At 42.1% G+C, this 26,880-nt stretch overlaps 1 protein-coding gene across 1 annotated transcript; it reads left to right on the top strand.

The window, feature by feature from the left end:
* The first annotated feature begins 4,625 nt into the window (after positions 1-4,625).
* Positions 4,626-26,322, top strand: LOC148033654 (autophagy-related protein 9-like). The gene is made up of 10 exons (XM_087681572.1): positions 4,626-4,994; positions 5,611-6,251; positions 6,366-6,686; positions 21,742-21,964; positions 22,057-22,236; positions 22,321-22,527; positions 24,170-24,247; positions 24,616-24,686; positions 24,879-24,989; positions 25,066-26,322. Exons 2-10 carry the CDS (start codon positions 5,698-5,700, stop codon positions 25,913-25,915), a joined length of 2,595 nt encoding a protein of 864 aa, XP_087537698.1. The 5' UTR covers positions 4,626-4,994; positions 5,611-5,697; the 3' UTR covers positions 25,916-26,322.
* Positions 26,323-26,880: the final 558 nt, after the last annotated feature.

The raw sequence follows: 26,880 nt of genomic DNA, 5'->3' as shown, positions 1-26,880 counted from the left end.
TTATTGTTCATGCATGTCACACCTCTTCAATTTCAAAGAAGATTTCAAAGTTGAATAGTTGGTACTACAACATTTTTGGACCATCTTGGAACCTCTCATCAAAGGTTAAATTTTAATCATTTTCCATTGTTGAGAAGAAGAATGTAAACAACACCTTGCAACACAACTCAATGACTACAAAACCCCAAAGTCCAAGCAATGAAGTTTTTAGGGAAAAAAGAACAAGACCCTAATTATAATGTTATACATAGTGAGAAAGATGGGTAGCAAGTGATTTGAGAATATTTATAGTAATGAGGTGAAGAAAAACAATTTACAACCACACCTAATGGTAAGACAATGTATTTGTTTAGTGGTTTTGAGCTCGACCATTTCAATGATTATGATGACTCAAAGAATATATTTTCGAAAAGGGTCTAAAAGGATAAAATAATGGAGGATATTCTAAGAATGGTTAAAAGGAGAAAGTAGAAAGGCATGTTGGTTCAAGAGTATGCTAAGGAGTTATTTAATTTAATGAAGAGTTAGCTAACAAAGACAAACATTCTTAAGAGATGACTCTATCCTATTTCATTAAATGGTTGAATTGCAAGATTAGAAATTATGTTGCTAATATAAGAGAGAATCAAAATGGCAAGTTTGATGAATTTGTGCATGCTATGATAAGGGTGGAGAGAAGGCTTTGATTAAGCTGTTTGAAATGGAGCGCTAAGGATGATAGTTTGGATTCTAAGGACAAAGTGGATTCAAAATGTGAGGAAGAAGAGTGAGACTTGAGCTTAGAATCAAAATTAGAGAAGGAGCTAAAGGATTCACATGATGAAGATAGCAAGAAGAAAAGGTGCAAATGAAGAAAGCAAGGAAGAGAAGCAAGGAGTCATCTAAGGATAAGAAGGTCTAAAATGTCAATGAAGTTGGAAAAGAAAATTAAGTAGAAATTTAAAGATCCAAGAGTGACAGGTTTTTGGGGGGGGGGAGAGATTCTTGTCATATATGTCAAAGAAATAGACATGAACCCACAACATGCTAGTATAATCCTAATATTAGGGGTAGCCAACTAGCACACATGATGTACCCAAGAATAAGACTACATGAGCTTGTATAAAGCACAAAGCTCACGAGCTCAAAGTTTCCATTGGTACCAATAGGAGAAAGTAAATGGGCATGGTATCATTTCTCAACTTAGTTATAATGTCTTTATACATCAAAATTTCCTATACTTGAAACCCACTCTATTTTAGGAGGTGTCCATCTTAATGATCTAGTCCCCTAATATGGTCCATTACTTGGGTCAAGCCTTGATCATTTGATCACGCAAGACTCTAGTGTTTCAATAGCTACCATTAATATAGTTGAATCTTACTTTATTTTAGGAGGTGTCCATCTTGATTGTTTAGTCCCCCAAGTCTCCAACATGTTCTTATCATGGACCACTACATGTATACGTAAACTAGTCAACCATCTTACATGGTTTTGGAATGTGTCATCCATGCACATTGTATCATAATTATGCCACACCATATTGCTACACTAATAGGAATAGTAAGAGAGTGAGGTTATTTAGGTCTAGTCTAGAAGTTGTAACAAACATGATGCTTCAAACTATCAAAATAAATTTGGATTATTGGCAACTTTTGACATGTTCTTTGCATGACATATTGTGAATATCAAAATTCATCCTTTTTGACATATGTACAAACATTTTTACTAGTTTATGTTTGAAAGGGCAATGTAATAACCAATTTCAAGTTATTTTCATGTCTTAGATTATGGGAAATGTAATAACTACTTCATGTTTGAAAGGGCAACATAATAACTAATTTCATGTCTTAGATGATGGGGTTTTTTTGGAGAAGTAAAGGAGAAAAGAAGCTATATGAATGTGAAACAATGCTTGGAGAATTCAAAATCAAATGGACCACTTATTTATAGAAAAGGCCAACTTCTTCAACAACAATGATGGCATGTCTATCACTATTAAGGTGATCTTTTAATAAAATGCAATGTATCCACTCAGAGATACTATGTAGATATGAACTTGGTAGGACATAACTTCCCTATACTAAATGGATGCAAGTAGTTTCGATAGAGCTATGCAATGTTTGCATTGGACTAGAAGATTATTTGGGAGTTGAAAGCAATCAACGACCATTATAGTGGTGCCTAATGGAGGCTTGGACATGGTGAGCTATGAGTTATCCTTTGAATGCTTACTTGGTAGACATTGCAAATGAACCAAAGCAATACTCTTTATTTCTCATTCATGCACTAATTTGCACAAAATTGTGAGCAACCATACTTTTGAATTTCATGAAGATACTTATATTTTTAAGGTTAGAACAAAGAAGGGATTTGAATTCAACACCTATAGGCATGTTGTATGCATCAATTCCTAATAGCTCAAAGAAGATTATGATATGTCTTTTATTTTTATGCAACAAAGGGAAAGAGAGGGATATGAAGCGAAACACCATATAACATCATAATAGAACAACGTGCCCATACCCAGGTTCTAACACATCACCTTTTCTTACATATTAGCAACATGATAGTGAAATCTTATTAAGACCATGTAAAGTGTGGGGTTGATGGTCCTATAAGAATACGATAGGCTATGTAGAAATACTAAGTATAAGAACCTTTCATACTAAAATAATATGTGCAATTCCATTGACTTGGATCACATGATCAACTACCTCTTTCTAAACTTTCTAGTTATAAAGGGCATTAGATATACAATGTTTGGGTTTAATTGTGACATGATTGTGATGATGGAGTGTGGCCAATAAAAGAGAACATGGTTAGGTGCTTCATGTGTGGTGTTGTGGACTCAAACACATGTTCCACTAGTTGTGTCTTCATTGAACTTCCTCATTTGTTTATGATTGGATGGCCATTAGTTTTACCCCAATATCTATTTTTTGTAGCATTCGCTTACAACATAAAAGAAAATTCATTTTCTATTCCCCCTTTCATCTCAAGGGTGAAACTTGTGGTGATAGTGAGTTGTAAGGACAATCCAATTATTATACTAGGGTATGGGGGCTAATTATGCTACACCTTAATTGAGGTGTACTATATTTACTTTAGTAGCATAATGTGCAACTTTTGGGGACATGAAAAGCAGACAAAACTCCTTGCAAGGTATGAGCTCATGTGATGGCGATTGAACATGTTTCAAAGGACAACCTTGCAATCCACTAAAAGAGAAACACATCTGAATGTTTATACATATGTAGACTTGGGGAAAATTCATATACAACCAATAGTTTCATATGTTTGAGCTTGGCATCTTGACTGATATCTACTCCCCATGTCATCACACTTGAACTGCTAAACCATACGCCATAATATGTTACTAGTATGTGCTAGCCACAAAGTGTAACATTATCGGGGCATGTTATGCGATTGTCCCCTTTATCTTATTGGTTCTTTTTTGAGAGAGAGAGAGAGAGAGAGAGAGAGAGAGAGAGAGAGAGAGAGAGAGAGAGAGAGAGAGAGAGAGAGAGAGAGAGAGAGAGAGAGAGAGAGAGAGAGAGAGAGAGAGAGAGAGAGAGAGAGAGAGAGATTGATTGATTCAACAATCCATCCTACAAAGGGGGTTTTCTAAAACCACTTGTCAAACTTTTCATTGAAAACTAGAAACTATTGTAGACAATGTGTAGGTGTTCAATTTTTAGTGAGTTTTCAATTTGAAATAGACTCCATTTGGTCTTTTCAAATATAAACCATTACCCCTCTCTCTCTCTCTCCATGAAAAAAGGAACTAGATATAGTGTATAAAAAGTAAAACGTATACAAACAACATGGCAAAAGAGACAATGGAGAAAATAACATAATATTTAATCAAAATTGGAATGTGAAAACTTCCCAACATGACCTCCTTCCCAGAACAAAGAACCCCTACTTGTTTGGGAACCATTTTGTGTAGGAAACCCTAATGAGAACGACTTCCATGCTTTGAACCATAATTGAAAATTGGAAACACTCATATTAACTGGTCTATCACCAGAGAGAGAGAGAGAGAGAGAGAGAGAGAGAGAGAGAGAGAGAGAGAGAGAGAGAGAGAGAGAGAGAGAGAGAGAGAGAGAGAGAGAGAGAGGCCATTTGGCATGTCATTCCAAAGAGTTGCAAGGCTATTTGTTGATTTGGAGCTGATCTGGTTGGAATGTGAGCTACCACAATGGCACACCAATAGCTGGTAAAATCTAGTCCTAATCCTGTGGATTGGCAAAAACAGAGGAAGGGAATGACAACATGTAATAGGCCAACATTCTCTTTCCATGTGTAAAGTGGTCTCACATAAAATCAACAAATGCAAAGTGATCAGACCAACATTGCCATAGTTGGATCATGTGCTCAGGATTAGGTGTTTGCTGGCGACATAGAAGAAGCCCCACATCAAAGCTTGCCAGTGGGTTGCTACCGGCACTCGAGTGCTTGGTTTAGGGTAAGAGAGTATTGTGTGTGTTCTTATGCGTGCTACAAACGCACAAAGAGCATCACAGCCTGAAAGGCACCTTCTCGGACTGATTTGCTTAAAAGGCATTTTTAAAGAAACCCGACCTAGGCTAATAATGCAAAGCCATGGAGAGTTTTCTCCCTTTTGCACACAAACCGCAAAACCAAACACAAATAAATCACGAAAATTTAAAAAAAACGCCATAGCAATTCATTCACCCGAAATAAAGGAAGGAAGCACAGCACGCCTTCTGCCATCGCACCTCCTCCTCTTCTCTCTTATTCGCAGCCAAAAAAGACACACAAAAAACAGCAGCAATCAATCCTTCCATCAATCGACGAAAGGGCATTCCTTGAAAGGGGAACGATCGTCAGGACGATCGCAGGCGCAAACCGCCTTCCCATCACAACGCGGAAGCAGCAGCAGGCTCCCCCTTCTCGGCGGCTTACTTTGCTCTGTTCCTGTGGCCTCCATCATCATCCATCAACACAGGATTGCCTCTTGCTCTCCATCGCCTGCCATGACTTTGCTGGTTAGTCCGTCTATCACTTTCTCAGAAAACTTTCATTACTGATTATCACGTCCCCGCTTGTCATGTACCAATACCTTCTTAAGCCTTCTTGGTTTCCCTCTATTTGCAATGCCTGAGACTCAGTCTTGCATATTTCTCACACTTGAGAGTAATTTAACGGACAAGGTTTCACACAATTGTTTCTCCGTCTTTCTCGTTTTCCTTCGTTCGCAATGCCAAAGACTCAGTCCTGCATATATAGCAGACTGGAGAGTAATTCGATGGACCAAATTTCATGACCTGTAGCCTCATCTGCATTGATAAGCACAACTCCCAAGTGCACCATGATGCTGGATGACCTTCACAACTATTTCCTTGCGTGCCATTTTCTGTCTGACATCTAGTCCTTAAAATGTTCTTTAGCAACAAAAGGTTTTTCTGCTTCTGTTTTAGTTTTTCAATGTTATTGCTTCAAGTTACTCACGAGATTAATTACATAAGAGAAGATTAGTCTGTGAGTTGTGGGCAGCTTTGGCACGCTGGCATTTTACTTTTGAACAAAGAAAACTACATATGCACATAATTTAACCATATAAGCCAGAAGATTATATTCAACAAAGTTTTGTGCATTTCACAGTTCTATGACAAGCTTCTTCACCGGTGAGACTGCTATTTAACACGCTATGATGGATCCTTGGAATCCTTGTGGGGGCATTGGCTAAAGATGATGTTCAGTGATTGGCGAAAGAGAAGAAATGAAAGAGCAGGGACAAGTAAATGGTCTTGGATTATGCCACGGTATCAAACATCTTCAAGGCGAGGACAAGGACAGGTAGAGGTTGAGCTTTCTGATTATCAAAGGTTGCCAGAGGATCCGAGGGATCTTCTTCGAGGAGAAAGTGCAAAATTTGAAGCTATTGCTGACTTGGATGCATTCTTTGGATGGTTATATAAGTATTACTGTGATAAAGGCCTCGGGTGCATTGTTACACAGTGGGTGGTGGAACTTCTTAGTCTCGGATTTACCATTTGCTTCTCTGGATTCTTCCTTCTCATAGTCGACTGGAAAGTACTTCACACTTGTGGTGCTAATGCGGTTGAGCCGTGCAATCTTGTCAAGGAAGCCATAAAGGAAAACCCTCTCAATCCCCTGACAGTTACAAAGGGCATTGTAGTGATCTATCTGCTCTTATTTTCAGTGTATTGGGTGTTCTGTTTCTTACGATTTTTCACTCAACTAAGGCAAATACTCGAGGTTCGGCGTTTTTATCAGCATCGGTGAGTCTCAGGAAGATTCAAGATTTGTGCAGTTTGTTTTATGTTTTACATGGAAGCAGTTTCAGTATAGATGCTTTTTATATATTCATTCTAAGAAGACTTCTTGATTTGCAGTCTACATGTAAGTGACCGAGAGTTACAAGCAACATCTTGGCCAGTGCTCCTTGACAAGATAGTGCAGTTCCAACAACAGCAACGACTGTGTGTTGTACGTGAGCTATCTGTTCATGATGTAGTAATGCGCATAATGCGCAAGGAAAATTACTTAATTGGAATGTTAAACAAGGGCATACTGGCTGTTGCCCTTCCTGCATGGGTACCGGGATCAGGTCCAGTAGTACGGCATGATAATGATGGGACAGAAAGAAGGCTTTTGCTGACCAAGACATTGGAGTGGAGTTTAAATTGGTGCATTTTACAGAACATGTTTGATAGGTATTTCTTGCTGCCTTATTCCCTTTTCTCAATCAGTAGATTGGAAACAGTAGGAGTATGTCTTTAGACAAATTGTACTGGCAAAGCGGGGTATCTGATGCACATGTATAGTTGTGCTCTTTTGAAAAATAGATGGTTTGTTTCCTCATGATATGACTTCACTAGAATGGTGAAATTGTTGCCTAATTGTTAATTATTATGCCCCTCATCCTAGTGGAGTCCAGGCGAGCAAAACTGACTGGAAGTCAAAATGCAGATTTAGGATGGATGCAAGCTTGAAACTGTGTCTGATGCCTACTGGCTTGAGTAATGCAGCTGCCTCTAACTGATGCACCATAAAACAGATCCTTTGTGTTGAATCCATGTAGGTGCTACACTCAACAAAAATGTAGGCTTTACATCTATTGGGCTATGATATCTCTAAGCTTGCAAACAGGATTTAGTCTGGACGCTTCTTAGTGTGGAATAGTACTGCAGGCCTGCATTGTGTCTTTTTTATAGCGAGTGTGTGTGGATGCGTTCCATAGTGAGCATTTAAGAAGCATTGGGGGCACTCAGCACATGTGTGTGTTCAGCCTGCCTGTGCAGATCTAACAGCATGAGATGCATTGTTTTGCTGTACTTCAAAATGCAGCATGCTTAGTGCGACCAGTTCACAGTTGTCTTTCATATGCAGATGCAGTGTTTACCCTTGCTACACCTCATATAAGAATACTTCCCTCAAATATTAGTTGAGATAGCGGACAAGAGCTGAGCTGTTTTTATGAGTAGAGCTGTGGTGGTGTTCTTGGGCTAAGACTGTCATGATGGAGTATGAATGATGTGAAATGAGCTGGAGGAAAATTTGAAGTGAAGTGTAATGTTGAAGCGAGTCTTAAGATGTTGACCTTTTTTTTAATGCCATGCTTGTGGTCAACAAAATAGACCATCACCTGCACTTTGGGAGTTAATTTGTAACATTTTAAAGAAGTCAAATTCCATCAATGTTAAATAAAAACAGTGGGCATGTCATTTTTTGTAATGGAAACCTTAGAATGTGAAAAATGATTACAATAATTTATCCTTGGTGGATAATGTCCTATAAAGGCATCTTTCATATTGATATGGGTAGACTAAGATGCGCATAAAGTTTGATGTTTATTTCAGTTGTGCAGTGTGCTCATAATTTACTTGAATCATCAAGCCTTTTCCACATAAGGCTCCGCCTTTGCACAAATCTCAATTTATAGATGGGTGATGTGCTGGAGTTTTCTCAAAGTTCATAGCTACCCACCTATCTTGAGGACAAATGATGAAATTTTCAGAGTGGTTTGTATGAGGTCAAACCAGCTATTGCTGGAACACAAGAAAAGTGAACATGAATGGCCAAGCATAGATAGAGATAAGACTTGAAATATGGTGCTGTCTCGATGGCACATCTCCACTAAACATGATAGAGCTTTGACATGCCCTCTCTCCACCCACCTACCTTCACACTTACCCCTCTTTGGCTGGGAGCATATAAAGGCATACAATATCTATAGAGCCAAGAAGGACCATTCACTTTTAGGCCCAACATGATGATGTAGACCTCTGCATGATCTTGTGCTTAAGTGCATCAATAAGATCATAATGAAGCGAAAAAAAAAGAATAACTCGTATGTTACTCGTCACAGAGAGTATTAGAGGAAGATTGAGTATTTGCAAAAAACTTGAGCTAGAAACAAGTAACAACACACAAATTGTTGGAAGTTGATGTAGCAAGGGAAGCGTATATGTTGTCAGAAGTGGATGCAGTGATGGAAGCATAGACAAGTGCTGAAATAAAGTGCTAAACACAAGATAGAAGAGAAAGGAAACAAAAGAACAAAAGAATAAAAGAACAAATGAACATTGCAAAGGAAGAGAACTCAGGGATGTGCTCGGGAAATGGAATCCATATACCAAACACGAGAATGATGTGTACAATAGTCAATCACTAACTGTGTGGGCACCGGCATTGGCTCCTCTCTCCAATAGAAAGACCACTTGAAGAATGATGATGACTAAATGAGAGGAGGAGCCATGAATAAATAGGCCTAAAATATGCCAAATATGGCAATTGGTTAGCTAGCAATAAATGCCTAAATAATCACTAAAATGACCACTATAAAATGCCTAAATTACCCAATAATACAGGCATAGCCCAGATTCACACGTGTGAGTTGACTAGATTGCTAACACCCTCTCTCAGATCATGGGTGATCTGATACAATACAATGAGACAATGATAATCATACACAACAAAGAACCGTCAGAGTAGAACCATGGATACTCGAGTGGGTGATCAAGTCACCACCAAGGTGCCTCAGAGAGAACCTGAGGTCAATGTCAATCGTACTAGCTCTTGAAAATAAAGAAGTCATAACAGATCTTAGTGTGTGTCAACAATGTCTCGAAGTAGCATACAAGACCATCCTGTCAAAAATGCATCTGAACATATGTGACCATGGATTCCTCGCCTTTGGCCAAGACTTCCAAAGTGTCCCCTCATGTGAGCTTAAGACTAGGAGCCAATCCTGCTCGTTGTCAAAGAAACAACTCATCATGAACTTGGATATCAATCCCAACTCTAGGATTTGGACCTGCCAGACTTTGGTTGGTGCTTTAGGGAAACCCCTCTTTGGAACCTATGTACTTGTATACCTGTATAGATGAGGTTCACCTACTCCATCTCACCACCCTCTCACACTTCCTCTCCGGCACTAGAGAGTTGTGAGGGATGATCCCATCACCTATACTAGCAGTTTGGAAGGGAGGCCCTTGCAGCTATCGCCGGGGCCATATAGATGGAACCTAAACCTGGACTTGGAGAAGAGGAAGACTCGCCAAGAGAGTCATCATCCGGTCGTCATTATCCGTGCTTGCTCTTGTTGTAAAGTTGCTAATGTCTTGCAATCCTTTCGGAGGTGTCCTTTCATGCCACAATAATAGCACTGAGACGTCTTCTTCTTCCATGGTACAGCACCCCTCATTGAAACTGAAACCTTTAAAGTACCAGGAGATAACAGCCTCATAGAAATCTGAAGCTGAACATAGCAAAGTCTCCAACATAACACTTATAGATGAGTAAAGAATATTGGCATGCTGACCATTAGGAGGAGATGTCGGAGGAGCCATGATGAGGGAGATACTGAGAAGATGAAGAAAGACAAGGGATCTTCAGGGAGAAAAGTAGCCAAAAATACAGAGTCACAAGGATTGCACAAGTTCCAAGCAGTAAAGAAAGCACATAGAGAAAATATCAATAGTAACCAGAGTGCAGTGATGAGAACACAACAACCGGATGCACATGAACTCTCTCTAAAGCTGAGCAGTGTACCACAAAGTGAAAAGACGGACCAAAAATAACTAGAACAGCCTGAAAATATTGTCACCCAGCCTTGCACAGGAGCTAACAACCAAAATGCAGGTGCTGATCAGTAAAACGCAAGCAGCAGACACCAAAGGCAGAGTTGGAAAGGGTCAATAACAAGTCCCCAGCCCTGAAACCGGCCCAAAAAACTGAAAACGAAAATGGCAGTTTACAAAACGCTAAGAAAACAGACCAAAAATGATTAGAAGATGGTCGCTCCAGCTGGAAATCAGTTGCAGCAGTTAGAAACAGGTCCAATCAGCAGTAGAAAAGCCAAAACTTAGACCTGAAACAGTGTAAAACAGCAGCAGGAACAATGAACTGTCAGAGATCACAGCCTGGCAGGTCAGGCCAGTGCAGTCGGACAGGCAGTCGGACTGCACAGTCGGACTGCCACGTGGCAGTCCGACCTGTGCAGGCAGCCGGCTGCATTTAATGCAGCTGACATGATATTTTCTGCGCCCTGTTTTTGTCCAGATTCTGGCTATAAATAGCCGACATCTCCAGCAGTCTCCTACACTTCTCTGCTCGCAGATTACAGACCGGTGACACGCGCAGATTCCGTCTCTGTTCGCAGATTTCTGACAGGAGATAGTGCAGACTGCAGCGGACTTCGAGATGAACAGCAGGTTGCATCGTCGAGGTGGAGACACGTAGTCCAGCGCACTGCGCCCATGTATATATCTGTATATCTTTGTATTCAGCACACTTTAGACAGCAGATCTTCATCTTCCACTGTCTCTTTCTCTCTCTTCTCTCTCTGCGTTCTGTCTCTCTCAGTCCTACGCTTCCGCACTGCTGCACTCTGACATGGTATCAGAGCAGTGTTAGAGGGCTGACTGAGCGCAGAATCAACCTGAAGAGGAGTTTCTATCGCGACACAAATTTGCGTTTTTTGCGTTTGAGGGCAGACAGGAGGGCTGCGCCTTGGAACAAGGCTGAAGCGAGTGTGTCGCGCAGGAAAGGAGTCCAGGTGGTGGATTTGCTGCTGTTTACTGCTGTTTGACGCGGAGAAAGTTTGAGTTTTCAGCCTACAAGTGCAGGTTTTGCTTTTTCATCGCCTCCGGCAGGTGAAGAAGTTTCAGGATGCGGAAGAGCTTTAGCAGGCTGAGTTTTCACAGTCAGAGGGGGCTGCTTTTGCGTTTGTGAAGGCATTACAGGTGAAGATGTCTACAGAGATTGACTTGGAGTTCTAGTCGATTATGGACCGGAAGGTGCCTATTTTACCGGCTCTTCCTGCAGATCAGAAGCTCGACGGCGACAACTACCGCATTTGGCGCGTCATGATGTTGGCCATTCTTGAGTCCTATGATTTGGCGGAGCTGGTACAGGAAGAGATCGACCGGCCCTCGGTAAGAGATGAGTCCAAACTCTCTTCCAATGCTCGTGCAGAGTTGGCCAAGGCTCAGTCTCATTGGGACAAACTGAATTCCAGGATTCGTTCCTTTCTCTTTCTATCATGTACTACAGCCGTGATTGCTCACATCGAGCACTTGACGGTGGCTCGGGAGATATGGCTGGAGCTTGATCAGATGTACAATCGGATGACCCTTATGAAGCGGGTTTCTTTGGAGGTACAGATGCGGACCTTGTCCGTAAACAAGTCTTCTTCGCTGCGGGAGCACATTAACAAGCTAAGGCAGCTTCAGATGTAGGTTCAGAATGCGGGGAAGCTGATTTCCTCCGAAGACATGGCGATCACGCTACTGTCCCAGTTGCCGCCACGATTCGGTACATTTTACTCTGCCCTTATTGCTTCGGGGCGAGAGTCTACTCTTCGGTGGGAAGAGTTGGTTCCTATGGTCTTGGACCAAGAGGAACAGTTAAAGGGACAGAATGCTTCCAAGTCGGAGGCGTTGACAGGTCAAGCCTCTCAAAAGAAGAGGAAGGACCAAAAGAAGAAGAAGGGGGATAACAAGTCCAAGAAGGACAAGGACAAGGACAAGGACAAGGACAAAGACTCCACATGCCATATTTGTGGAAAGATTGGCCATTGGAAGAAGGATTGCCCTGACAAAGACAAGAAGGACACCAACAAGAAGGACACCAAGGATTCTGGAGCGGTGGCTGCACCCTCATCAGTTGCATTTCTTCATCTAGCTGTCATCGAGGACGCTTCACCGAATGCTTCTGATGCTGCGACAACGGCTTCCCAGGCTCGAGAGTGGATCGTTGATAGTTGTGCCTCCCGGCACATGACTCCTTCATCAGATGGTGTTGCCCAGTTGCGACCCTTGCGTGGGCAGATTCTCATTGGAGATAGCTCTTCAGTATCTATTGCAAGTCGGGGTAAGATGCAGCTCATTCCAGATGGACGAGGTGGTACCCATACCTCAGAGGTTTTGCATGTACCAGGCTTAGGGTACCATCTCCTGTCAGTTCATAAGATTTGCTCCCTTGGCCTTTTGGTGGAGTTTGACAGTACTACGGTGCGAGTCCTTGATCGTGGATCGAGGAAGGTTCTATCATCTGGATATGATGAGAACGGCATCTATAAATTGAAGTCTTCCACCGCCCTCCTTACTCTTCTTCTTACCTCTCAGTCACAGTCAAAGTTATGGCATGCTCAGTTTGGTCACCTCAACTATGATTATCTTCGGAGGGCGTCACGTGGACAGCTTGTTCGAGGGTTGCTGGATATAGTGGTGAGCCAGCAGCCATGTGTCTCCTGCATTCGGGGGAAGCAGCATAGGGATGCCATTCCCCACAGAGCTTCGCGGCGGTCTACTTCATCGATGGAGCTTGTATCTACGGATCTATGTGGCCCTATGAGGAATGAGTCCTTGCGCGGGAGCTCTACTTCATGCTGATCGTAGATGACTACAGCAGGATGACATGGGCCTATTTCTTGGCATTAAAGTCAAGCTTTCTCACACTTCAAGGATTGGCTTCTCTTTGAGGAGAACTGATCGGGGCGGAAGTTGAAGACCTTGCGATCCGACAAGGGCGGTGAATTTGTTTCTAATGAGTTTGCTCGGTTTTGTGCAGATAAAGGAATTCACCAGGAGTTTGCCAATACCAACACTCCTCAAGAAAATGACATTCTTGAACGGAAGAACCGCAGTGTGATCGAGATGGCGCGCACCATGATGGAGCACCGACAGACCCCTCAGGTTCTGTGGGCCGAGGCTGTGGCTACTGTAGTCCACATCCTTAATCGATCCCCTACTTCGGCCGTGGAAGGAATGACCCCGTTTGAGGCTTACTTTGGGACGAAGCCAGATGTTTCTTACTTTAGGGTCTTTGGGTGTGATGCCTATGTTCACATTCCCAAGGCTCACTGTGATAAATTTGAAGCAGCTTCCCGAAGACAGGTATTTGTTGGCTACAGCTCCTAGTCCCAAGGCTATCGATTGTATGATCCCATCAAGCGGGATGTGTACACTAGCCGCGATGTGCGGTTTGTGGAGGTTCCGGCTATATCATCGGGTAAGGAGCATCCCGTTCTTGGAGATCCAGGGGAGAGTTGGGCTTCTGCTACAGTTCCATTGGAGCCCATGCCTTTTGATTATGATTTTGTTGCTGACACAGAGTCTACTGTTCCACCGGTCACCCCTGAGGAGTTACCACCGGTGGATATTCCAGAGTCTTCTGCTGATGGAGTGAGACGAGGGGAGGTTCGGCCTCCTCCTCGATGGGCCCGTGACACACTCCGTGATTCAGGGATCGAGGGGGTTCCTGAGGAGTGGGGACCGCAGGATGGTCCGCGGCGGTCGTGGCGGCACCAGGCACATTCAACGGAGCTTGTATGCTCTAACTATTGTTTGATGACCCGTGTTATGCAGGATCGAGAGCCCACCTCTGTGAAGGAGGCTTTACAGTCCGCACCATGGAAGAAAGCTATGGAAGCCGAGTTGGAAGCTATTGAGAGGAATGGCACTTGGTCACTCGTGCCCTGCCCCCCCGAATAAGAAGGTGATTGGCGTCAAGTGGGTCTTCAAGACCAAATACCTTAGTGATGGTTCTTTGGATAAGCACAAGGCTCGCCTTGTTGCTAAAGGTTTTGCACAGCGCCCAGGGATTGATTGTCATGATACTTTTGCCCCCACAGCTCGTATGGCGACCATTAGAGCTGTTCTTGCCTTGGCTGGCCATAGGAGATGGCCTTTTTACCAGTTGGATGTGAAGTCGGCCTTCCTCAATGGTGATTTGAAGGAGGAGATCTATGTTGAGCAGCCTCCTGGCTTTGGATCTTCAGATGGGAAAGTCTACAGGTTGAAGAAGGCCTTGTATGGCCTCAAGCAGGCTCCGCGTGCATGGAACGAGAAGATTGATTCGTTCCTCCAGTCTCAGTTGGGATATCGGCGTTCCAAGGCCGATCCGCAGCTTTATGTTCACACTTCCGAGGATGGTTGTGTGCTTTTTGTCTTATATGTTGATGATTTGATTGTCACAGGTGATGATGCACAGCAGGTCCAAGAGACGAAGTCAGCTTTACATCGGACGTTCGAGATGACGGACTTGGGTCTACTCCATTTCTTTTTGGACCATGAGATTTATCAGTCTCAGAGGGGGATCTTCATCTCTCAACAGAGATATGTATAGGAGCTCTTGGTGTCTTTTGAGATAAAGGATTGTCGGGCCCTTTCTACTCCTATGGATCCGAACTGGAAGGCCACTTCCCATTCAGCTTCTCCTATGGTGGATGCTTCCCACTATCGTCGGTTGATTGGGTCCTTGATTTGGCTTCTCAACACTAGGGTTGATCTTTGTTTTGCTGTTGGGATCTTGGCAGGGTTCATGAGTGAACCTAAGACGGTGCATTGGCAGGCTGCTCAGAGGATACTTCGGTATTTGAGGGGGACGTCTGATTTAGGGATTCATTACCCCGCAGGGACAGATGGTTCAGATCTTGTACTTGTAGGTTGGAGCGACTCGGATTGGGCCGGTGATGTGGACCACAGGCGGTCTACTACAGGTTATTGTTTTACCTTGGGTATAGGTGTTATCTCATGGAGTAGTAAGAAGCAGCCCACGGTAGCCCTTTCGTCTACTAAGGTGGAGTATTGGGCCGCGTCTTCCACCACATGTGAGGCTGTGTGGCTTCGGAGATTATTGGAGGAGCTTGGGTGCCCCCAGACTCGTCCTACTTTGCTGCAATGTGACAATGAGAGTTGCATTGCCTTGGCACGGAACCCTGTTTTTCATGCCCGGACGAAGCACATAGAGATCCAGTACCACTTCATCAGAGAAAAGCTTCTGGATGAGACCATCACTGTGGAGTACTACAAGACGGAGGACAATCTTGCGGATTTGTTTACGAAGGCACTTCCCCAGGCTCTACTTCGGAGACATTCTAGACCCCTCAGGCTTCTACCCTGCCCAGGCTCTGAGAGGGGGTGTTAGAGATCACAGCCTGGCAGGTCAGGCCAGTGCAGTCGGACAGGCAGTCGGACTGCACAGTCGGACTGCCACGTGGCAGTCCAACCTGTGCAGGTAGTCGGCTGCATTTAATGCAGCCGACAGGATATTTTCTGCGCCCTGTTTTTGTCCAGGTTCTGGCTATAAATAGCCGACTTCTCCAACAGTCTCCTACACTTCTCTGCTCGCAGATTACAGACCGGTGACGCGCGCAGATTCTGTCTCTGTTCGCAGATTTCTGACAGGAGACAGTGCAGACTGCAGCGGACTTCGAGGTGAACAGCAGGTTGCATCGTCGAGGTGGAGACACGCAGTCCAGCGCACTGCGCCCGTGTATATATCTGTATATCTTTGTATTCAGCACACTTTATACAGCAGATCTTCGTCTTCCACTGTCTCTTTCTCTCTCTTCTCTCTTTGCGTTCTCTCTCTCTCAGTCCTACTCTTCCGCACCGCTGCACTCTCACATGAACTTGCGCTTTGCTATCATGTCAGAAGTGGATGCAATGATGGAAGCATAGACAGAACACAAGACAGAAGAGAAAGGAAATGAAAGAACAAAAGAATATTGCAAAGGAAGAGAACTCAGAGATGTGCTCAGGAAATGGAATCCATATACCAAACACGAGAATGATGTGCACAATAGTGAGTCACTGGTTGTGTGGGTACCAGGAGTGGCTTCTCTCTCCAATAGGAAGACCACCTGAAGAATGATGATGACTAAATGAGAGGAGGAACCATTGAATAATAGGCCCAAAATATGCCAAATATGGCAGCTGATCGGTGAGCAATAAATGCCTAAATAATCACTAAAATGACCACTATAAAATGCCTAAATTACCCAGTAATATTAGGCATAGCCCAGACTCACACATGAGCTGACTAGACAGCTACAATATACAATGATAATGTCCCATCATAATGCATACAACAATGTCCACCAGAGTAGAACTGTGGATACCCAAGCAGTGGGTGTAGAAGCTACCACCAAGGTGCCCTAGAGAGAACTTGATGTCAAAGTCGATCGTACCAGCTCCTAAAAATAGAGAAGAATCAAAGCAGCTCTCAATGTATGTCAACAATGTCTTGTAGTAGCATATAAGACCATCCTGTCAAAAAATGCCTCTGAACATATGTGACCATGGATTTCCCGCTTTTGGCTAGATGACTAATGTGTCTCTTCATAGGAGCTCAGACTAGAAGCCAATCTTGATCTCTGTCACATACCAGCTCATCATGAACTTGGATGTCAATCCTAGCTCTAGGATTTGAATCTGCTAGACTTTAGTTGATGTGTCAGGGACATCTCTCTATGGAACTTGTGCATTTGTACACTTGTATAGATGAGATTGACCTCCCCCATCTCACCGTCCTCTCAATCTCCCTCTTTGGTATCGAAGAGTTGTGAGGAATGACTGCATCACTTGTACTAGAAAGTAGTAGAGGAAGGGGTAGCCAAGCCCTTTCCTCGATCTGAAGAAGTAGACCCTTCTGCGCCTTGGCCTTTGCTTGGGCTGGAGGATCTAAATTGGAGTTTGAGGAAGAGGAAAACTCGTTGGAGGAGTTTGTATTCTTCTACTTCTTCGTCTTCTCCTTCGTTTTCTGTGAGACTACTAATTCCTTGTAGCCCTTCCGCAAGTATCCCTTCTTACCACAGTGATAACACTGGGCCTTCGACATGTACTTCCTATCACCCCTCTTTGAAGCTGCAGATATTTCACCCGATTTTCCATAATGAGACGGAGGCTTGCCGTGTAGACGCAAGGATACCTCATGCTCAAGTGGGATCGAGGACATATATGTGAAGCATATAGGGGTAGATGATGTGTGTGTCCTCAAAGCATTTGCCACTCCAAACTCTGGGGGGAGCTTGTAGAGTACCGTTTCCATGAGATACGCCTTTGGAAGGGTGGATGCGTGTCGAAGTTGGTCCTCTACCTGTGTAACACGAAGAAAAAATTACTAAATAGTGTCCTTAGACTCAAACTTCATCTACTAAAGCTATACATAAAGAGCCATTGCACGTATGGTGGAAGGTGCCTTGTACAACATTTGAAGCTTCGACTAGATTTTTGAAGATGTCCTGCAAAAGGTGACCGTCGGTAGAACCTCTTTAGAAATACATCAAAGAAGAGCAGAATAGGCATGTGCATCATCTGTATCCCATATAAGCACATCTTCCTCATGATTGACCTCATTAAAATCATCAAGGATTGGAAATGGACATGGAGGATGTGGAGTAGCTCCACAAATAATGTACGATAACTGCTTCTGCACAAACTAGGCTTTCATGATAGCACTCCATGTTAGATAGTTAGGTCCATGTAACTTATCATCTATAGAAGTGCATGGAGGAGCCATATGGAGAGGATAAGAAGAGAAGATAGAGAATAGAAGGTAGACAAAGAAAGAAGAAAAACCAGCCAAACAACAAAGATTGCACAATAAGAGAGTTCACGTGTAGTATTCTCAAGTGAAGCACACAAGTACAAAGCTAGTAGCACCAAAAGCTGCAAGAAAACAATTGGAGGAGGTCGTTCGGCGCAAGAACCTGAAAGCGTAGATATGCTGATAAAAAAAGCAGCAGTTGTCAACAGTATAGGAGCTGCCAGGGGGAGAAACAACAGCATGGCCTGAAAATGCAGGTCTTGAAGGGGTAATTAGACGCTGACGCTGCATTAAATGCAGCAAATGCAGGTAGGGCAGGCAGCAAACAGGGTGGGTGGCAGCAACAGATTGTCGCATGATCAACAAATGGAGGAAAGACTTGTAATCAACAGAAAACCCAGTAGTAGCAGGAACCTAGATCTTGCAATTTGATACCATGTTAGAAGTAGATGCAACAATGGAAGTGTTTACATATGTTGAAAGAGACTGTTGAACACAAGACAGAGAGAAAAGAAGAACACTGCAAAAGAAGAGAACTCTGAAGAAGACTCTAGAAATGGAGTCCATATACTAAGACACGAGACAATTGCGTACAATAGTGAGTCACTAGCTATGCAGGGACTGGCATAAGCTCCTCTCTCCAATGAGAAGTCCACTTGATGAATGATGATAAATGAGGAGGAGGAGCCCCAATACAAATAGGCATGAAATAGGCCTAAAATAAAAACTAATTGGCCAGCATTAAGCAAAGATACGAGTTGTTGTCTTCAACCAAGCCTTAACTGGTCATCGTATTCTTCACCTCCTTGTTAGTCACGCACATCATGTGGCCTAGAAGGATCCGCTTCTTGGTCAACAACCACAATTTCTCCTTGCCATATATTAAGTTGGTTCCAAGCTTAGACATTGCGTTTTTTCCTTCATTATGTGCATTTTTAGAATGAGATGCATCATCATTAGTTGATCCCATCTCACTATAAGAAGACATTCTTGGTGTAAATGCTTAGCTGAATACAATTTTAGTACTAGAGCAACCTTCAATTAGGTGTCTCAGGCCCACCAACTTCCAAGTTAAGGAAATTGATGGTATTGCGGCAGTGGAACCATGAAACCAATCTTTCTCCTCGGAGAGGGTGGTAATAACCTGATTAATTAATAATTACAGCAAACAATGAAAGTATATAAATTGAAATGCACAATTTACCACTTAACCTTGGATAGTGGACAGCTTGTTGTTCCCAAAACTAGCGCCCCTTACGGTATTTCTATATCTTGTATTGCAAATGGATGGAGTATACTGAGATTCTTCAATATTATCCATTGATTCAACTACCTCTTGCTATCACGAATGATTAGCAAGCCTTCAAACTAGTTTGCCCCTTGGTTTGCTTTGGGATTGGCCTTCAATTGTGCTCCTTGGGTGACAAAGTCATCCTCAAATGTTTGCTAGCTGAATGGCCACTTGAATCTCCTAAAATCCCTAATTTCAGTGATTGATATTCAAGTCTCTAGGCCCTAAATTCCAAGCAGCCTTCCTAAGATGCATTTTAAACCCTAATTTCTAATGTTAATTAGGGTTTACAATAGAGATTCACCAAAATCTCCACATCCAATGGCTGAATCTGTTGGAAATTGTTAACGAAGAATGAGAATAAATTGGGGGATGAGAGAGAATATTGAGGGGAGAGAAAATTCAGACTTTTGTCATGAAGAAAGGTCGATCTTTACTGCTGCCTTGCTCTTAATCTTTGGAGCTGTCACTACAGCCAAGGTTAAGAGTAGGGCAATAGCAAAGATCAACTTGCCTAGCTCAGCTGTTGCTTGCAGTCCAGAGACCTAGGGTTGTTGTTGCCTATTGCTGGTGGTGCCCTTGGTGGCTGCAAAAGGGCCATAACTATTGGTGACTCGCTCATGTAGCCTCCTTCATAGTTGAATACAATAAACAATTTACTGAAATGCACGATTTACCACTTAAACTTGGATAGTGGACAGCTTGTTGGCCCCAAGACTAGTGCCCCTTAGGGTATTTATATATCTTTTATTGCAAATGGATGGAGTATATTGAGATTCTTCAATCTTCTTCACTGATTCAAGTGTCTATTGCTATCACAAATGATTAGCAAGCCTTCAAACCAATTTGCCCCTTGGTTTGCTCTGAGATTGGCCTTCAATTGTACCCCTTGGGTGACAAATTCAGCCCCAAATGTTTGCTGGCTGAATGACCACTTGAATCTCTTGAAATCCCCAATTTTAGTGATTGACATTTAAGTCTCTAGGCCCTAAATTCTGAGTAGGCTTCTTGAGGTGGCTTTTAAACCCTAATTTCTAATGTAAATTAGGGTTTACAACAAAGATTCATCAAAATCCCCACCTTCAATGGTTGAATCTATTGGAAATTATTGAGGAAGAATGAGAATACGTTGGGGGATGAGGGAGAATGTGGAGGGGAGAGAAAATTCAGACTTTTGTCATGAAGAACAGATTGATCTTTGCTGCTGCCTTGCTCTTAACCTTTGGAGCTGTTGCTATAACCAAGGTGCTGTTGAGTGGTTGCAAACTCCCTTGCTCAATTGTCACTTGCAGTCCAGAGGCCTAGGGTTGCCGTAACAGCCTACTGTTGGTGGTGCCCTTGGTGGCTGCAAAAGGATTAGAATTCTTGGTGACCTGCTCGTGCAGACCTCTCCATAGTCGAACCGCCTCAGAAATGACACTCTCTCCCTCTCTTAGCCTCCCATCAGCCTTTTCACACTTGCATGAACAAGTTTTGCCAAGTGGCGGCCTTCCAAATCCAATTTCCAACATTATCCAACTTTATCAAATTAGTTATTAATTTTGAAAATTAATTTCATAATTATTTGACTTAAAAAAAAAGACTTGCCAACAATTAAGTTGACTAGGCCAATTTATCACCTAAGTAATCCTGAGTACTCATTAGTCTCGGAATTGGGATTATTCAAGTAAATGATGCTAATTCCCTAGTGTCACCACTGACACTTATGGCTAATTCCCTAGTGTCACCATTGACATTGGATACCAGATTGACCCCAAAAACTTATGCCCCTTGCGGTATTTCTTTATCTTGTATTGCAATTGGATGAAGTACATTGAGATCACTCCAATCTCCTTTGCTTTCCAATGCCACTTGCTATCATAAATGACCTCTTGGTTTTGCTTGGGGTTGGCCTTCAATTTGCTCCTTTGAAGACAAATTTTGCCCTAAACTTAATGTTGACTGGCTAGCCTCTTGAAATTCTCTGAAATCTCCAAAAACAACATCAGCTGCTATTGCTTAACCTTGCTACTGCCAAACACTTGCTGAAAGTTTCTGGCTTAGCATAATCAAAACATAATAGACCAAAAGAGTCCAAAACTGCTGCTAGAAACTGATACCATGCATCCATTACTTCTCAACTGTTCTAGCCACTCCACTAAAGTGGTGTGCGTGGTTCTAGACAGTTAATTGTCAAGGTGGAGCATTGTCCAACTCTTGCTGGATTGATTGAAGTTCTTCATCAATACAAGAAGCTTACTTGGTTGTAGGACCTAAGGGTCAAAAAGATACTCATAGGAAGTCCCTTCATGATGTCATGCCCAGGAGTATTTTATTGGCACTTGTGGTTGGTGTGAGACCCTTCCTTTCACAATTGTGTCAGGTTGAGCACTTTGGGTGAGGCTCGACGTTAGGGTTCTTGCATTGGGATTCTTAACCTTTGGGAATTGTTTTAGGAATCTAAGATGATTGAATGGGTCTATCAAATTTATAGTTTTGTTGTCTTTGGATGTGTTGCAAGCACATCTCTAGGAGCCACTTCTGTTAATCTTAACAACTTGAAAGTGTTACTGGCTGAATGACTATATTTTCACCAATTTATTGATGAAACACAGCATTCTAAATGTTCTGAAGCACAGGCCTTATTTTCTATTTTTTGGCAGGAATTTTCTGGTTCGGAAGGACTTTGTAAATAACCCTACATGGTTGAGGAGGAGATTTATGGCTGTAGGGCTTATTATGTTAGTGTTATCTCCGTTTTTGATAATATTCATGTTTGTATATTTCTTCCTACGACATGCTGAAGAGTTTTACCATCATCCGAGCACAGCAGCATCACGGAGGTGGTCCAACTTGGCAAAATGGATATTCAGAGAGTTTAATGAGGTATCTGTTGCATGTGTTTTAACATACATCGATGACAGTTCTGTTGTTCCAGGCTCTCATGATTTTTTGTTTCTACTGTATCTCAAATACAGCTGGAACACATGTTTAATCAAAGGCTCAATTGTAGCTACCGGCATGCTGTGGAGTATTTGAAGCAGTTCCCTTCTGTTATATTATCTCTTCTTGCAAAATTCATATCCTTTGTGGCAGGGGGATTTGCGGCCATTCTAATAATTGTTGCCGTCCTCGATGAATCTCTTTTGGAGGCACATGTAAGATACTTTCTATATTGAGTTATCTGTCACCGATCTTCTGCTGATCTGATGTGCCTCAATACCTATTGTTTTATTCTGCAGCTCTTTGGTCGCAATTTGTTTTGGTTTGCTGCAGTATTTGGAACCATAACAGCAATAAGTCGGTCTTTCATAATAGAGGAATTTCAGGTGTTTGAACCTGAACAATCATTGAGATTAGTTGCTTGCTTCACTCACTACATGCCAAAACATTGGCGAGGTGCTGAAAACAAAGACAATGTACGAACTGAGTTTGAATCGCTTTTCCAGGTTAAACTGCCATGCCTTCATCTTGAATTCATATCAAGCCAATTCTTTTCTCTGTTGTGTCGGTTCTCCTTCATTCCTAACGTGTTCAGTTTTTTTTGGCGATCTTACTATGCCATTTACTTTCTAAGCTGACTATCGATGAAAGCATCAATCATGCTTTATTGATTGATTGAAAGTTGATTAATCAATTTTGGAATAGTATCTATAGTTTCAGCAGTTTAACAATAATATGATTCAGTATAAAGGTAAGGTCACATCAGGTTTTCCTCCAGAAAAAAGTCAGCTTACCTGCCCTGCTTCAAGTTCCCTTACAGTTTGAGTAGCATATATCAGCTGAGAGAGTTTGTGCCCTGCACATTGGTTGAGTGGATATTGCTGACAATCTTAGGTTAAATGAACTTATTGAAAGACAGCTTACCCCAGGGAATCCATTTTTAGTTCTTTTAATACTTACACTTTGTGCATAGCTGTGGGGAGGGCTGGTTTATGAGAAGTTTGACTCTGCAAATCCGTGTGTTAGTAATGCAGAATTTATACCATAGAGATTTGTGGATGTTAATGGACAATTTTGATGTAAAGGAAAGGTAAAAGCAAGTTAACTGCAAAACGTTTCACCACCAAAACATTATGTTTGAGCATGAAACATTTAACTGTTAGGTAGGTCCCAAGTAAAACGCCACGTGAAATGGTAGAAGAAAAATTTAGAATCCATGTACTCAATAGGTCTTTAATAGAAATTGCTTTTGTCTCTTGGAGTGAATTGGGTAGGTGAAACATTGCATGTTGAAATGCATTTTGCATTTCACGCCTGGTGAAGCACATTTCATGATTATCATGGGCCATAAAGGCTTGGTCATATGTGGGGAGACTGTGATGTGATCTTAAAATCATAAATGGTTGGCGTGAAGGCCATGTAATACATTCTACACTGGAGGTTGTTTGTGTGCTATCAACTAATGTGGTCAGGCTTAACAGCTAGCTGAGTTTGCCCACATTCTTGAACATATATCTGCTTCTATGCCAGAAGTTTATTGTGTCCTAATTTGTATCACTTTAGTGAACAACTTGTGTGCACGAAACAGGAACTTGAAAAATTGTCCAGCCATTTTACTTTCAGACTGTAACTGGCATCAATTGCAAGCTAAAATGTTTACTTTTGGTTGTGAACCTCCTGTATATTAGGTTTTTACAGGCAGCATCCATGTTTCATAATCTAAACCTTCAAACAGATTTATGCTATTAAGATGCAGACAGGCCTGAGAAACATAGCTTGCAGGAAGATGTACTTATGTGTTGCGATTAAGTTAACAAGGGCTGCTGCAGTCATTGGAGAAGACCCCCTTTTATTTGAAGAGGAGCTACACGTTAATAGGGTTGACATAGATGGGAACATATAACTGGGGCAGAAGGCAGCCGTTGAGTGGGCATCCCCATTGTCCCCCAGTGGGGGAGGCCTACAGACAATTAAGGCTGAATTTCCTTTATCTAAAAAGTGGCCTTCCCAACTTTTTTCTTTGAAAATCTTGAAAGAAGTTTTACTTGTTCTATGAATTCTTGAGATTGCTGTGAGGTTTTACTTGTATATGAAGCCTTAAGTTTGCTGTGCAGCTAGAATTGATTTTGTTTATGTTTTAACTTGCAGTATACTGGCATGACTTTACTGGAGGATTTGATTTCTATCTTTGTTACTCCATACACACTGTTGCTGCTGCTTCCAAAGGTACAAATTGTTTTGATATAGTTATGACATTTTCTTTCCCAAGGAAGAGAAAGGTTCTTATGTTGATTGAATAAATGATGAACACTTGCAATGTAAGTTTGACGCATTGCTGATGGCAATGACTTCTTGCTATCTGCGGAGTCGATTACTTTTAACTTGTAGCTCACTCTGATTTGTGCCAGTAGTTGTGTCTTCCCAGTTACTTCAGACTATCTGACTTATTTTCTATGATCCCCCCAGAAAAATACACTCATTACTTGAGTCATTAAAATCTGTGAGTTTTAGGAGACTGAAGAAGAGTTGTGCTGCTTATATTTTGCCAAAAGGTGAAGTTTTAAAATCTTTGGTCTTATCCTTCTTAATTGCAGTCTGTAGATGAAGTGCTGCAGTTTATTATGAACTTCACTGTACATATTGAAGGTGTTGGAGATGTTTGCAGGTGAGTATCATTTTACTCGTATGGAGTTTTCTGCTTCATTGCCTTATAGATAAGAAGATATTTCTGACTTTTGTCTTCCACCTCTCTACAAAATCAACAAGTACACTGTCTAGTTAAGGAACGCTATTTATGACATTCATTTCTTAAGGAGTCTCTTTCCTTATCTCTGTATGGTTTTCTGTTTCCGTGTAGTCTGAGTGTCTTTGACTTTGAGCACCATGGAAATAGAAATTATGGCTCCCCTTTTCACACAAGTAAAAATATGCGCAGCTGTCAGGGTAAAATGGAGAAATCATTTCTGAGGTGGGTTTTACTTTCACAAATTGAGAGTCAGACTGCTTGTCTCTATTGCACAATAACTTGACCTTATACTGTGCAGCTTTCAAAGCAGCTATCCCCATTGGGAACCAGATCTGACTGGGAAGCAGTTTCTTTCTATCCTTGCTGATTTTCAATTTCAAACTCCAGAACAACATTTGACAGACATATCTAGATCTCTTGAGTTTACAAGGCCACTGGTGCCGAGAGTAGAGAATAATTCATACTCTATCTCTATGCAGCCTCAATATGGTTTTCAGTGGCCAGTATCTTCAACCAACAGCATCAGAGAGCAACATGTCTTAGGACAGTCAGGTGGTTACAGGGAGGAGCTTTCAGCCTTTGAAAGCAAGTTGGTGCAAGATCAGCTTTATTGGCTTGTGGATAGATTTTATGCATCTCATTCTTCTCAAAATGGTTACGGAACAGGTGCTGGTTATGTACCCCCAACACATGTTCCTTTTGATTTAGAGAATCACCTATCTTATAGTCCTGAGTCAGCAGATGCCAATCTATGTGAAATATCAGGCAATAATGCTGAAGTGTCTGATCATGGAATTTTTGACACTAGAAAGAATGCTTTGGGCCAGACCTCGTGTAATCTCTCAAATCAGGATGAAGGGCACCATTGGTCACTGCAGCTGGGGCAGGTTTCCACGTTGGCTCATGGGAGCTTCTTAGAACCTCCTCAATTTGGGGCTGGACATTTTGCTGGAAGTGGGTATGATTCCTCATCTGGTAGTGAAGATCAGGAAAGAGCTTGGAATGCAATGCCCTCTCGAAGAGCGTATACCAATAGCAGCTTGGAAGACAAAGTCTCTGATTTTGATCTTCCATTTGGTGACTTGTATGATCAACCACACAGAGTAAGCAACAGGGATTTGCTTAATGAAGTCGACAGCTGGTCATAGCAAAGCATACACATGATGGGCTTGGAGGATACAAGCTAGATGCCTTCACTGATCCTTTGAGGTAGTGAGAGCATCTTTAGTCCATGAAGAAAACGAGATGATCATATTCCACCAACCTGGTCCTTTGCAGGTTTTGTGCATAATTCTTTGGGATCTCATGGAAGGCAGTATCTGGGAAAAATCTGAAGTGATTAAAGCCACTAAGGGCTTTACTGTCTTCACGTGGTTGTACAATAACTGAGCCAAGAGAGGGCTACCCACAAAATATTCAACCCATTATATTTTGTTAATTGAAGAGCCTGCACTTCGGCTTTGTAACCCCTTGTACAGGAACTGTTATGATCTGTTATGTGCCCTTCAGATGGGCCTTAATTCATACCACTAAACAATTCGAAGTGTGATCAAAATGTTGTAATCACACAATGTCTCTAGTGACAGCATTAGAAGCCTGTATTGATTCAAATTCTGTTTTTGTGAGCTGCTTTGTGAAGAACAGGATCGTATTGGATAAAAGAAAGTAATGCACAGTAGGGAAAATCTTTAATCCTTCCAATTCTGTGCAAGCATGGTCTGCTGTTCCCTGACGTGACTTTTTATATTGCAATCTATGTTCCTCTATGTGAGATTGCACTTGCTTTCTGATACTTCAACTACTTTGGTGCACATTGTTACTAGATACCTGCTTATGCCTTAAACAACTATCCTGGATGGCCCGTTTCTGAATGAAGAATAGTATTTTTGGTAAAAAAGCAATTGTTCAGTGTTTTGGGGCTCACTCTGGGGTATCCTTGCAAAGTTGGGGGATTGGGGTTCCATCTTTTGGACAGGATAGCTGCTAACTTGGGGGTCAAAGCTAAGATTTCACTGCTTGTTGAAAAGTCTTAACACCATATTTGGTGCAGAGACTGGTCCTATTGACGGGTGGAGTTGTCGATGATATCAACAGAAATTTAACCTGATTTTTT

The sequence above is a fragment of the Lygodium microphyllum genome, chromosome 7 (assembly GCF_053477565.2).
Source record: "Lygodium microphyllum isolate KBCC chromosome 7, Lygodium_microphyllum_v1.1.10, whole genome shotgun sequence".
NCBI classification, from domain to species: domain Eukaryota; kingdom Viridiplantae; phylum Streptophyta; class Polypodiopsida; order Schizaeales; family Lygodiaceae; genus Lygodium; species Lygodium microphyllum.
This window is presented reverse-complemented; position numbering and strand designations above follow the sequence as displayed.

Bases quoted from the DNA above. Each gene is read 5' to 3' on its own strand.
- LOC148033654 (XM_087681572.1), top strand. From the start codon at position 5,698: ATGATGTTCAGTGATTGGCGAAAGAGAAGAAATGAAAGAGCAGGGACA. The intron at 6,252-6,365 runs GTGAGTCTCAGG...CTTGATTTGCAG, and splicing joins CGGCGTTTTTATCAGCATCG to TCTACATGTAAGTGACCGAG. The intron at 21,965-22,056 runs GTATCTGTTGCA...TCTCAAATACAG, and splicing joins TATTCAGAGAGTTTAATGAG to CTGGAACACATGTTTAATCA.